The sequence below is a fragment of the Drosophila montana genome, unplaced genomic scaffold (assembly GCF_035044405.1).
Source record: "Drosophila montana isolate Dmon_TW-CO22-7 unplaced genomic scaffold, ASM3504440v1 contig_3119_1, whole genome shotgun sequence".
Taxonomy (NCBI): Eukaryota; Metazoa; Arthropoda; class Insecta; order Diptera; family Drosophilidae; genus Drosophila; species Drosophila montana.
Genome location: NW_026997997.1, coordinates 45,413 through 57,427, shown reverse-complemented (window position 1 = coordinate 57,427; position 12,015 = coordinate 45,413). Strand labels below are relative to the sequence as shown.

General features: G+C 41.0%; 1 protein-coding gene across 8 annotated transcripts; it reads right to left on the bottom strand.

The window, feature by feature from the left end:
• Window positions 1-659: 659 nt before the first annotated feature.
• On the bottom strand, window positions 660-10,092 carry LOC135430940 (uncharacterized). 8 transcript variants are annotated; one of them, XM_064685777.1, is made up of 5 exons: window positions 9,966-10,092; window positions 9,276-9,905; window positions 9,112-9,204; window positions 1,480-1,572; window positions 660-851 (listed from the first exon to the last, which is right to left on the bottom strand). In XM_064685777.1, the coding sequence occupies exons 2-5, from the start codon at window positions 9,292-9,294 to the stop codon at window positions 730-732; spliced, it is 327 nt and encodes a 108-aa protein (XP_064541847.1). In that variant the 5' UTR covers window positions 9,295-9,905; window positions 9,966-10,092; the 3' UTR covers window positions 660-729. The 8 variants fall into 8 exon arrangements, 3 of the variants coding, with proteins under 3 accessions (XP_064541847.1, XP_064541850.1, XP_064541848.1); XM_064685780.1 differs by lacking the exons at window positions 9,112-9,204; window positions 9,276-9,905; window positions 9,966-10,092 and adding exons at window positions 1,644-2,273; window positions 2,334-2,460; XR_010436709.1 differs by lacking the exons at window positions 660-851; window positions 9,112-9,204; window positions 9,276-9,905; window positions 9,966-10,092 and adding exons at window positions 876-892; window positions 1,644-2,273; window positions 2,334-2,460.
• Between the last annotated feature and the right edge of the window lie 1,923 nt (window positions 10,093-12,015).

Here is a 12,015-nt window from a genome sequence, read left to right as displayed (position 1 = left end):
CAAGAGATGGAAGCGAAAGAAATTAATCCTCCTACCGAAAGGGGACAAGCCAATAGAGGAACCCTACTGGACACGGCGGGAAACGTTCTGGAGAGGATCGTGTACAACCGACTACTGAGTGTTGTTTAAGAGAAAGAGGCCTTTCCAAACAGCAATACTGTTTTCGTAAGGCAAGGTCTACGGGCGACGCAATTAAGGCGGTGGTCGATATTGCTGCTTAAGCAATAGAGGGTACCCGATGGAAGTGGGGAGACAAGGAGTATTGCGAGGTGGTTACGTTGGACATCCGCAATGCTTTTAACTCGGCAATCTGGTCTCTCATACTGGTATATGGTCTCAGCAGGAGTCCCACAGGGGTCGGTCTTGGGACCACTCCTGTAGAACATAATGTACGACGAGGTGCTCAGACTACAATTGCCCCAGGGATGCAGAATCACAGGATTCGCAGATGATCTGGCCCTAGTAGTGGTGGGCAAAGAAATAAAAGAAGTAGAAGCGGCAGCGAATGCAGCCATAAGGAACGTGGCCAGCTGGATGCGTGGCGCTAGCCTGGATTTGGCAGGCCACAAACCAGAGGCTGTGCTTATCACAAGCCGCAAGATAGTTGAGTTTGCTAGATTTCAGGTAGACAGCGTTAGTATCGAGTCAAAGGCTTGTAGTGTCCACGTGTATACGGGGGGCAGTCGATGCTGCCTTCTACATGGAGTGTCCACGTCCATTTGTAACCCTCTATGGCGTTTTCGCCCTTAGTGGCTTACGTTGGTCGCGGGGCGTTGGGTTCGGGGGCGCGTACTTCTTGCTTTTGCTCAATTTAGCTCGTCGTGGTCGGGGTTCTTCCTCGCCCAATCTGCCTATCAACACCAATACACTGACATGAAGAATATCAAGTACGCTTCAAAAAAAAAACAAGATCAAATACTATCATAAAATTTATCTTTATTTCCCTATCCTGTAAATAAGTGTTCCGACAAACACCACAAAACTCGGGATCCAATATGCCTAATGGAGGGATCTTGGTGTTAGTTGTCCCTCGTCTCTACCCTCCCTACCATAGCAACCAGAAAATCGTAGATTGCCCCTATGCGAGACTCTAACGCATTAACGCATTTCAACAGAATTCAGCATGGTACTCGACAGACAAGATAATTATTCACCGATTCATATTAAAATATAACAAAATCATTTAATTGAAGCAAGCCGTTGATCTCAAGATACATGATTATATTACAAGCGAATTATCAATTCCCTAAGATTTACCGAAACATTCAAATTCGAATTCATGATTTTAAAAATAATAATATACTGATTTTTGTTCAACAAAATAACTTCAGTTTTCCAACATAACTTACTGAAGAAAACTGTTATCTTACGCTCACGTTGGCAATAGGTTCGAGATCAATGCAATGTCAATCGTAAATATATATATATATACAACAGATATACAAAAAAAATAGTCCTCACTACTCTATATTAACTCACTCATACTTCCATCGTTGCGTGCACTTGGGCCCAATATGACGTCGATGTTGGTGGGTGTGTGTAGGTGTATTATTGTATGGGTATCATTGTTGCCTTTGTACAAAGAAAGTTAATTGTAAGTATATATATAAATATTGACGTGCATATAAATGTCACAACCTTACCCTTGCCAAATATATTCATAGGTCAAAAGGAATATTACTACTGCTGCTTAACTCTAATATCTATCGACTAATTTTTAATTCAATATAATACATTTTGTTCCATGTTTGTTTAGTTGCTTAAATTTACTTTAGCTTCGATCAATGGGAATAGATTAGGTAGACATCCGCTGATCGCAATGTCAAAAATTTAAGTTTAATGTGATGTATGTATGGATGCGTGCTTCGAATTTCGTTCAGATGGCTTCTGTTTTACTAATTGTAGTTGCTTTTATCTTTTAGCTTGTTCGTGCGCTTTACTCTTTGTCAATTCTAATTCTCATTCTCTCAATAAGAGCGACGAAGGTAGCACAAAGGAGAATAAATAATCAATTACACTACGCAACACAGATTTTAAGTCATAATTTCTTGTGGATCTGAATAAACTTGTGACTTTGGTATCCATTTATATAAGTCACTTAACGCCAGACACATTTGATGATCATCAACGAGCAGTCTCGAATGTGGCACTGGAGCACGGTTCCGAAATCTCCTTGGAGTAGATTTACTACCCTTGTCTCCGAGCCAATATATATGCACCAAGAGATTGGTGAAAAGCGGACCAGCGCTTGCGGCAGCACCCCTGCCACGAGGCTGTAAAATTAAACAAGGGTCAAACACCAATCCATTGATACCAGGCTAATATAAAATCACCTGTTTCAATATCTTTCACTACTTAGATTTTACAATACTTTTCCACTCGCACGTCTGCTTTAATACGCTTTCTATTATTTTTATTACTTATTTTAACTTTAGACTTCGTTTTTACACTGTTTAATCTTCTTGACGAAGTACGTCTTTTCGCTTCCAATCTGAACTGAAGACTGTCGCACGCGGTCGCCCGCTCCTTTTATAGACCTAGCTGTAACGGTGATAAAAGCTTTCGCGATCGCTCCTCAGTTTAACTGCATTATCGTATGATCTGCCTACGTGCCAAATCAGACATCAAAAGGAATATGCAAAAGTGTGTGAGCTAAGTGCGAGGGTAGCACATAAAGTTTCTAACAATCAAGAACTGTTCCACTCGGCTACTACAACGCAAATAAATGAACAAGATATTACGAAGAGCTTTTATTTGAAAAATAGACTAGGTGGTATAATTACTTTTTATTTGAATGTCTTTCAGATGATAAACTCCTAGCAATTTGTTATTACTATCGACTAACTTGATAATAAAACGGACTTAGTTTCTTATGAACTTTAGCTGGCAGAAATACTCTTGCTAGTTTCGAGCTGAACTTTTTGCTCGCGTTACTCTGAGCAAAGTTTCGTGCATAAACTGAATCGCCTGCTTTTAACTGCACCCTTCGGCAACGAAGATTATAAATTCTTGCATTAGCTTCGTGCGCCTTATATATATTTTCTTTGGCCTTCTCCCGTGCTAATTGCATGGTGTTTGTACGGCTAATGTAAACATCATCGCTTAATAGATTTAGGTTTCTGAGCAGAGTGTAATCTTTTCCGTTCAGGATCATATTTTGTCCAAAAACAAGGAAATAGGGTGGAAAGCCTGTGCTTCGGTGTAATGTAGCTCTTAATGATGCACTTATTGCATTAAGCTGCACATCCCAATTAGTGTGGTCTTTACCGAGATAAGCTCGGATTGCAGCCAAGACTGACCGGTTCAATCTTTCACTTGCATTAGCTTGCGGCGAGTATATTGCAGTACATTTATGCTCAACTCCAAAGCGAGTTAAAAATGCTTTAAAGAAACTTGATCGGAATTGCGATCCATTGTCGGTAAGAATAGATTCGGGTACACCAAAAGTGTAGAAAATCGAATTCTCGAGATACTCTGTAATTTTCTGTGTTGTAAATTTCTTCAGAGGGCAAAGAAAATGAAACTTTGTGTTGTGATCTACCACGATCAACAACCCTATGTTACCCCTTTTTGTACGAGGATACGGTCCCAACAGGTCGACATATAATCTTTGAAATGGCCTATCTGAGGTCACTGGCTTACCCATTGGTGGCTTAAGGACTATATTTGGGCTCTTGGTAGATCTACAAGTGCTACAGTTAGCAATGTGTGTACGTATCTGGCTCACCATACCTGGCCAAAACAAGTACCTTTTAATTTTCTCTACAGTTTTCCCCATGCCGCAGTGTGCCGAGCTAGGTGGTTCGTGCGCATCGCGTAATACTTCTGGGACTAAACTTGCAGGTACCCACAGTTTCCATGAGTCCTTCTCTTGCGATTCTATGCCAGTGGCAAACTGTGTTCTCTTGTATCACATAATATCCATCAACTTTAGGTCCGGCAACCTAGCTTGGTTCTCTTTTATATACGCAATTAAAGCTAGATATTCTGGTGCCTTAAAACAAGTTGAAGTCAAATCTATTATAGGGCCTTGGTCATCGAATTCTGCTACTTCTTCTTCGTAAGTTCTAGAGAGTGTATCAGCAACGACGTTTTGGGAACCACTTCGGTGCTGGATATCGAATTTGAATCCCTGCAACTTCATAGACCATCTAGCTAGTCGTCCTGACAAATCCTTCTGCTTCATAAGCCATTTAAGAGAAGCATGATCCGTAATTACGGTGAACTCCTGACCTTCTATATATGCTCGAAACTTTTGAATGCCTTTGAGAACAGCGAGACACTCCAGTTCTGTAACTGAGTAGTTACGCTGAGCTCTCGTAAGTTTCGCAGACATATAAGCGATCGGTAACTCTGAATCATCTCGAATTTGCGCTAGTACACAACCAATGCCGTAAGTACATGCATCGCAAATCAGGATAAAAGGTTTCGAAAAATTGGGTGTTATTAAAATAGGTGCGGCAGTCAGGTAGGATTTGAGCATTGCGAAAGCTTCGGTGGCTTCCGGATTCCAATCCAGAGACTTTTGTTTTTGGTTCTGTTAACGGATAAGTGATGGCGGCGTACTTTTCTACGAAACGCCATCCACCAGACCAAAAAGCGACGTAACTGCTTGACCGTTTTCGGCACAGGGAACTCACTGATTGCCTGTATTTTCTCAGGATCCGTTTTGAGTTGCCCGTTTCCGATGATAAACCCGAGGTATCTTATCTCTGTCATGCAGAACTTGGATTTGCTAATATTTATAGTTAGATTTGCTTTCCTCAAACATAACGCAATCTCCTGTAGCAAAATTAGGTGGGAGTCGAAATTATCTGATAACACTAATAAGTCGTCTAAATAAACAAAGACTTGTGTACGCAAATGGGCAGGAATAACTTCATACATAAGGCGACAAAGTGTTTGCGGCGCGTTGCAAAGACCAAATGGCATCACCTTGTACTGGTACAATGGTCGATTGGGTATTGTAAAGGCAGTATATTGCCGTGATTTCTCCTCCAACGGTATTTGCCAGAAGGCATGTTTCATGTCTAATCCGGTAATGAATTTAGCTGGAGGTAACCTACTCAAAATACCATCTATGTGGGGCAAAGGATAGGCATCCTTTTCCGTCACTTTGTTAACCTGTCTTGAGTCTAAACATAAGCGACACTTATCTCCGCGTTTAACCAGAACGCAATTGCTACTCCAGGGGCTGGTAGAAGGTTCTATTACATCTAGAGCTAGCATTTGGTCAATTTCTGCAAACATTAGTTTTTCAATGGCCGGAGAGACTGGCCAGTGGCGTTGCTTAACTGGTGTTGCCGAGCCTATATTAATGGAGTGACTAATCAAATTAGTTCTGCCTAAGCCTTCTTTAGCATACGAGGGAAATCCTCCTATAATGACATCGAGACGGCCCTGTTCCTCTTTAGTTAGAAGATGAAATTTGGGAAGCTCCCTTTGTTCTGCTGGTGCTCCAACATCTAATTCTGATATCTCTGCTTGCCTAGTAATTGTCCCTAACAAGCCAAATTCCCGCCAAAAATTAATACCTAAATATATATCCTGTTTAAGTTCTGGGATAATAAATAACTCGATACTTCTAGTTAACTGTCGATAAGTGATCTGCGTCTGTAATTTAGCAACAATTCTGCTAGCGGTGCCATTTGCTGTGCGAATAGATCCGGTGCATCTCTTAGTCTTACTATTTTTAAGTAATTGTTGAGCTGCTGATCCACCTGCGCAACTAATAGTAGCTCCTGAATCCAAAAGTCCTATATACTCATTCCCTTCGATTTGAACAGAAGTGTATAGTCGTTCATCCGAACTTAGAAAAATAGATGCTATTATATTCCTACGATTTTTACGTACTAATTTCCAAAACGTACGTAATCGTTTTGTAGAACGCTTGGGCTTAGTTATAAATCTAAAGAATCTAAATCAGCAAAAATTCGCTTACGTGCCGAACTATAATTCTGTAGTCTGATATGAAAAGGTAAATCTGAAAAATGTTTAGAATAACTAATCGAATGCTTTTCTCGCTCTGCTATCGTTTTACTATCGGTTTTGTCCTTATCTTTATTTGTAACTTGGGTCGATTTTTCCGACAAGGCCTGAGTATTTGCTGGGGATGTATCTATTTGGTGTTGTGTTGTACATCCCGCTGCCAGTTTCCCGAGGGGTTGCATTTTGAACAGCATGGTTTGAAAACTTCTTTGGCTCCGCAGCCATAACAAAAAATACGACGAATCTCCAGGCAATGGTCAAATTTATGTCCGATTTTATCGCAGTTCCAGCAGACTGGATCTGTCTTAATACGTTTTATTTCTTGAATTTCCGCTTCCGATGGAACAAGCGGCAAATTACCATTGGCTTCGCCTGATACTTCCGAAACATATGACCTTAATGTTCTTCCTTTAAAAGATTTTATGTCACCATAAAATTGCTCGTGTTTTCTCACTTCAACTCTAAGTTGCGATCTATTCTGAATGCTAACGTGGAGAAGTTCATGGTGCAGACTGGGCTTGGAATTGCGAATCAGAAGGTCTACTATCTGCTTTTCTAAGATTCCTTGTTGCAATCTGTCAACTAGGTCTTCTATTGCAAACTGATAGTGGCATCAAAAGACTCACTCTCACCCTGTCGTCTTTTCCCAATCATTTCCCAAATTTCTAAATCGGTGTCAGAGTCTCCAAATCTTCTACGGAACTCTTGACAAAATGTTTCCCAATTAAAGTTTGTATTTGCGCGATGGAACTTCCAAAACCAATCGCTGGCCTTACCATTAAAAAGTAAGTATAAATGGTCATTAAGAAGATGGTAGTCGTTACCCAAATTTTGTTTGGTTAAGGATCGCACTCGGTAAAGAAATTCATCCATACGCATGCCTTGCTTAGTGCCATCGAATTTAATTCGCCAGTTCTGAATGATTCCTGATACTTTTTCCGGATTCACACTAAAGCTTTGGCTGCTTCTCTCTCTGTTAATTCTAGCATCCGCTTCACTCAATCTATGAATCAATGTTTCTGGTCCATGTTCTCTAGGTATTGGTGGGGTTGGATTAGTATCTATCCCATTAGAAGATGGTGGATCACTATTTGAAATCTGCAAATTTGCGAGTTGATTTCGAATAGAGGTCTCAATAGTTTTAGATAAATATGACGTAATATGGTCCATCAACTGAGTTTGCTGAACGTTCATCATATTCTGAATATAATTAGCCATGTCGACTTGAGAGCCAAGAGACATGTTGCTTTGTGTCTGATCAAGGGTCGGTGCTCTATTTGTGGATCTAGTCGTCATCCCTCTCTTAGGAGTAGCTCCTCTTTGTCTATTCCCCATGCCTCTCCTATTTAATGAATTTCGCTTATTTGCTTCTTGTTCTGTAATGCCAGGCATTGAATCAGTTAGGTTCAACTCTGCTGCCAAAGTGTTGTTAGAAAAGCTTAACGCAAGAGTTGTACAATCGGCTGCACATGTAGGGCATGCTGAAGTGTTTTGTAAGAACTCTATCAAACATGTTTTGTGGAATCGGTGCTTACATGGAGTATTAGCAAACAATTGTGACGAAGTCATCACCTCGTTGCAGATTCCACAAAAGGGATCTATCTGCTCTATGGCAGCTGCAATATTTTCTGTACTTCTTTGTACTGCCATTAAAAATGTTACATGCGCTGAACGCTATTCAAAATCAGGAACAAATTAATTCTTTTCTATTTTTTTTTTTCATATATCTAAAGCTGTCTGTCCTTTTCCCTAATGCTAAATACTGTTGAAATAATTAGGCGAAATTGGGTTTCCTTTGTTGTCGTCTATTATATGTAATGATTTCTATTGCTGATTTGGAATCAAGCTTCTCATGATAAATAGGTCAATTTCCGAATAGTTCCAGATAATTGCAGTTCCATACCTTCAAGAGCGCTTAAACCAAATTTATACTATCACAAGGAGTACTAAATATATTTAACGTTGTTGGACTTTTACGAGTCTATTTTGGTCGACCAATCCAATTCATGAATTGTAGTCGCTAATTCCGAAAATAGTTCTTATAATTTCCAACTACGCTTATCTAAAACCCTTTTAATAACTTGAAAACAAATCATATGTAATTTAGTTTGGATAACCAGAGCATTCCGGGGAAATATAATCTCAACTAAACTAAACGATCTTGGGCATTTTTTTTTTGTGCAGTGTAACTCCCAATACTTTGAAAACTAGCTGTAATCGGAGATATAGCCGCGAAATCCAAAAATTATCTAGGATAGTTGCAAATCATACTCTGCCCCTTAGTTGGGCGCCATTTCTTATGTAGTGTCCACGTGTATACGGGGGGCAGTCGATGCTGCCTTCTACATGGAGTGTCCACGTCCATTTGTAACCCTCTATGGCGTTTTCGCCCTTAGTGGCTTACGTTGGTCGCGGGGCGTTGGGTTCGGGGGCGCGTACTTCTTGCTTTTGCTCAATTTAGCTCGTCGTGGTCGGGGTTCTTCCTCGCCCAATCTGCCTATCAACACCAATACACTGACATGAAGAATATCAAGTACGCTTCAAAAAAAACAAGATCAAATACTATCATAAAATTTATCTTTATTTCCCTATCCTGTAAATAAGTGTTCCGACAAACACCACAAAACTCGGGATCCAATATGCCTAATGGAGGGATCTTGGTGTTAGTTGTCCCTCGTCTCTACCCTCCCTACCATAGCAACCAGAAAATCGTAGATTGCCCCTATGCGAGACTCTAACGCATTAACGCATTTCAACAGAATTCAGCATGGTACTCGACAGACAAGATAATTATTCACCGATTCATATTAAAATATAACAAAATCATTTAATTGAAGCAAGCCGTTGATCTCAAGATACATGATTATATTACAAGCGAATTATCAATTCCCTAAGATTTACCGAAACATTCAAATTCGAATTCATGATTTTAAAAATAATAATATACTGATTTTTGTTCAACAAAATAACTTCAGTTTTCCAACATAACTTACTGAAGAAAACTGTTATCTTACGCTCACGTTGGCAATAGGTTCGAGATCAATGCAATGTCAATCGTAAATATATATATATATACAACAGATATACAAAAAAAATAGTCCTCACTACTCTATATTAACTCACTCATACTTCCATCGTTGCGTGCACTTGGGCCCAATATGACGTCGATGTTGGTGGGTGTGTGTAGGTGTATTATTGTATGGGTATCATTGTTGCCTTTGTACAAAGAAAGTTAATTGTAAGTATATATATAAATATTGACGTGCATATAAATGTCACAACCTTACCCTTGCCAAATATATTCATAGGTCAAAAGGAATATTACTACTGCTGCTTAACTCTAATATCTATCGACTAATTTTTAATTCAATATAATACATTTTGTTCCATGTTTGTTTAGTTGCTTAAATTTACTTTAGCTTCGATCAATGGGAATAGATTAGGTAGACATCCGCTGATCGCAATGTCAAAAATTTAAGTTTAATGTGATGTATGTATGGATGCGTGCTTCGAATTTCGTTCAGATGGCTTCTGTTTTACTAATTGTAGTTGCTTTTATCTTTTAGCTTGTTCGTGCGCTTTACTCTTTGTCAATTCTAATTCTCATTCTCTCAATAAGAGCGACGAAGGTAGCACAAAGGAGAATAAATAATCAATTACACTACGCAACACAGATTTTAAGTCATAATTTCTTGTGGATCTGAATAAACTTGTGACTTTGGTATCCATTTATATAAGTCACTTAACGCCAGACACATTTGATGATCATCAACGAGCAGTCTCGAATGTGGCACTGGAGCACGGTTCCGAAATCTCCTTGGAGTAGATTTACTACCCTTGTCTCCGAGCCAATATATATGCACCAAGAGATTGGTGAAAAGCGGACCAGCGCTTGCGGCAGCACCCCTGCCACGAGGCTGTAAAATTAAACAAGGGTCAAACACCAATCCATTGATACCAGGCTAATATAAAATCACCTGTTTCAATATCTTTCACTACTTAGATTTTACAATACTTTTCCACTCGCACGTCTGCTTTAATACGCTTTCTATTATTTTTATTACTTATTTTAACTTTAGACTTCGTTTTTACACTGTTTAATCTTCTTGACGAAGTACGTCTTTTCGCTTCCAATCTGAACTGAAGACTGTCGCACGCGGTCGCCCGCTCCTTTTATAGACCTAGCTGTAACGGTGATAAAAGCTTTCGCGATCGCTCCTCAGTTTAACTGCATTATCGTATGATCTGCCTACGTGCCAAATCAGACATCAAAAGGAATATGCAAAAGTGTGTGAGCTAAGTGCGAGGGTAGCACATAAAGTTTCTAACAATCAAGAACTGTTCCCACTCGGCTACTACAGGCTTCCATCAAGTATCTGGGGGTCATTTCAGACAACAGGCTTAGCTTTCGACCTCACGTAGATTATGTTATCCAGAAAGCAGCCAAATTGCAGGCGGCCCTGTCGAGGATGCTACCCAACATAGGAGGACCTGCAGCAGGTAGACGTGTACACCTCGCGAGAGTTGTAGAGTCCGTGCTGCTCTATGCTGCACCGATATGGGCATCAGCAGATGCAAGCCAGAAAGGCCTCAGAAGGAAAATGTCAGTCCCCTACAGGCTAAGCGCACTCCGCACTATCTCTGGATTCCGGACGGTGTCGGACGAGGCGGCCACAGTATTGGCAGGCATGCTGCCGGTAGACATATTGGCCAAGGAAACGGAGAACATATACATAGCACGAATGGCGACAGGCGACGCCGTCTTAATGGACTTCATCCGACGGTTGAAGAGAGCAACATCAATGGCAACTTGGCAGGAGAGATGGAACACGGCGAACAAACTAATCCCCAATCTGGAGCAATGGACCCGGAACACGTGCTGTACCAATGCTCGAGGTAAAGAGACGCAGTAGGCTCTGTACCTCCATCTGAGGGACTGGTAACGTTCATGCTGGAAGGAGAGGACAACTGGAGAAATATAAGTCAGCTCATAACAGGCATCCAGATGGATCTGAGACGATGCGAAAAGGAGCGACGAATAATGGAGACTGCCTAAAATAAGCAACCCATCCCCACGAAGTAATTATTTGCGGTGATCCCGCGGTGCATGTGGTGTGTGAGTGGGGGAGGTTGAGTTTAGTACGTAGGTGTTGACGGAGTCAGCGAATCGTGCATACGGCTGGCCCGGGCCATCAGTATCTTACGAAGATTTTCACCTCCATGCCGTAAGCAAAAAACAAAGATAAACAAAAAAAAACACACACACATATACATACACATACACATACATGCACACAAACGCACCCACACTCACACATTGATTGTTTACATCGAATGCGGACGCGTTTTTTAACTGCTCTGTATGAAAATAGACAAACCCGTGGATATTCTGCGAAAACTATAGTGAAATTAATGTACGTGCGCAGTGAATTGTGTCTTAGGCCCAATACACCAAAAGGTGCGCGGCGGTACTCACTGCGAAGCCCGTGCAGAACGTTTTTTGGGGCGGCGTTTGTTACTCCACGACCCCAGCGAGGGGAACAGAGGCGTCTCCTCGATGTGTTTTTGTGCGCTTTTGAGAGTTTTACCACTCAAATTTAGTTGCCGTCTCGCGAAGCAATCTGTGCAATTGGTTGCATTCACTCTAACAGCTTATAGTAGTGTTGGCTAGTGCAGTTCACAACCAGCTGATCTGCATTAGAGGACCAGCTGCTAAACTCCGTAGCAAAGACATCAACCAGGCGATTAGCTGTCAAGGACAGCTGGCAGAAGTACAGCATACTTTCAGGCTAACGCTGTTCTTGCTAAGCAGGTAAGCTTTGTTATTAAACAGGCTTAAGTAAAGGTCGCGGAACAGACTAATATCAAACCCCACTGCCGCGGCGGTGCCCATAAAAAACGGGGCTCCGGTGACCGAGTCGGAGCGGTATAACTCCCAGCGATCAAAAGCCTGAGGGAAGCTTATGGCCCCCGAGGGACCCTGTAGAGCCCTGTTAGTTAGAGCAGGTGCCCATATAGGAGAAAAAT

Coding starts and splice junctions, on each gene's coding strand:
- LOC135430940 (XM_064685777.1), bottom strand. Junction 1,573..9,111: donor ACGCAACGATGGAAGTATGA/GTGAGTTAATAT, acceptor CTTTGTACAAAG/GCAACAATGATACCCATACA. Junction 852..1,479: donor ACGCAACGATGGAAGTATGA/GTGAGTTAATAT, acceptor TGGTGTTGATAG/GCAGATTGGGCGAGGAAGAA.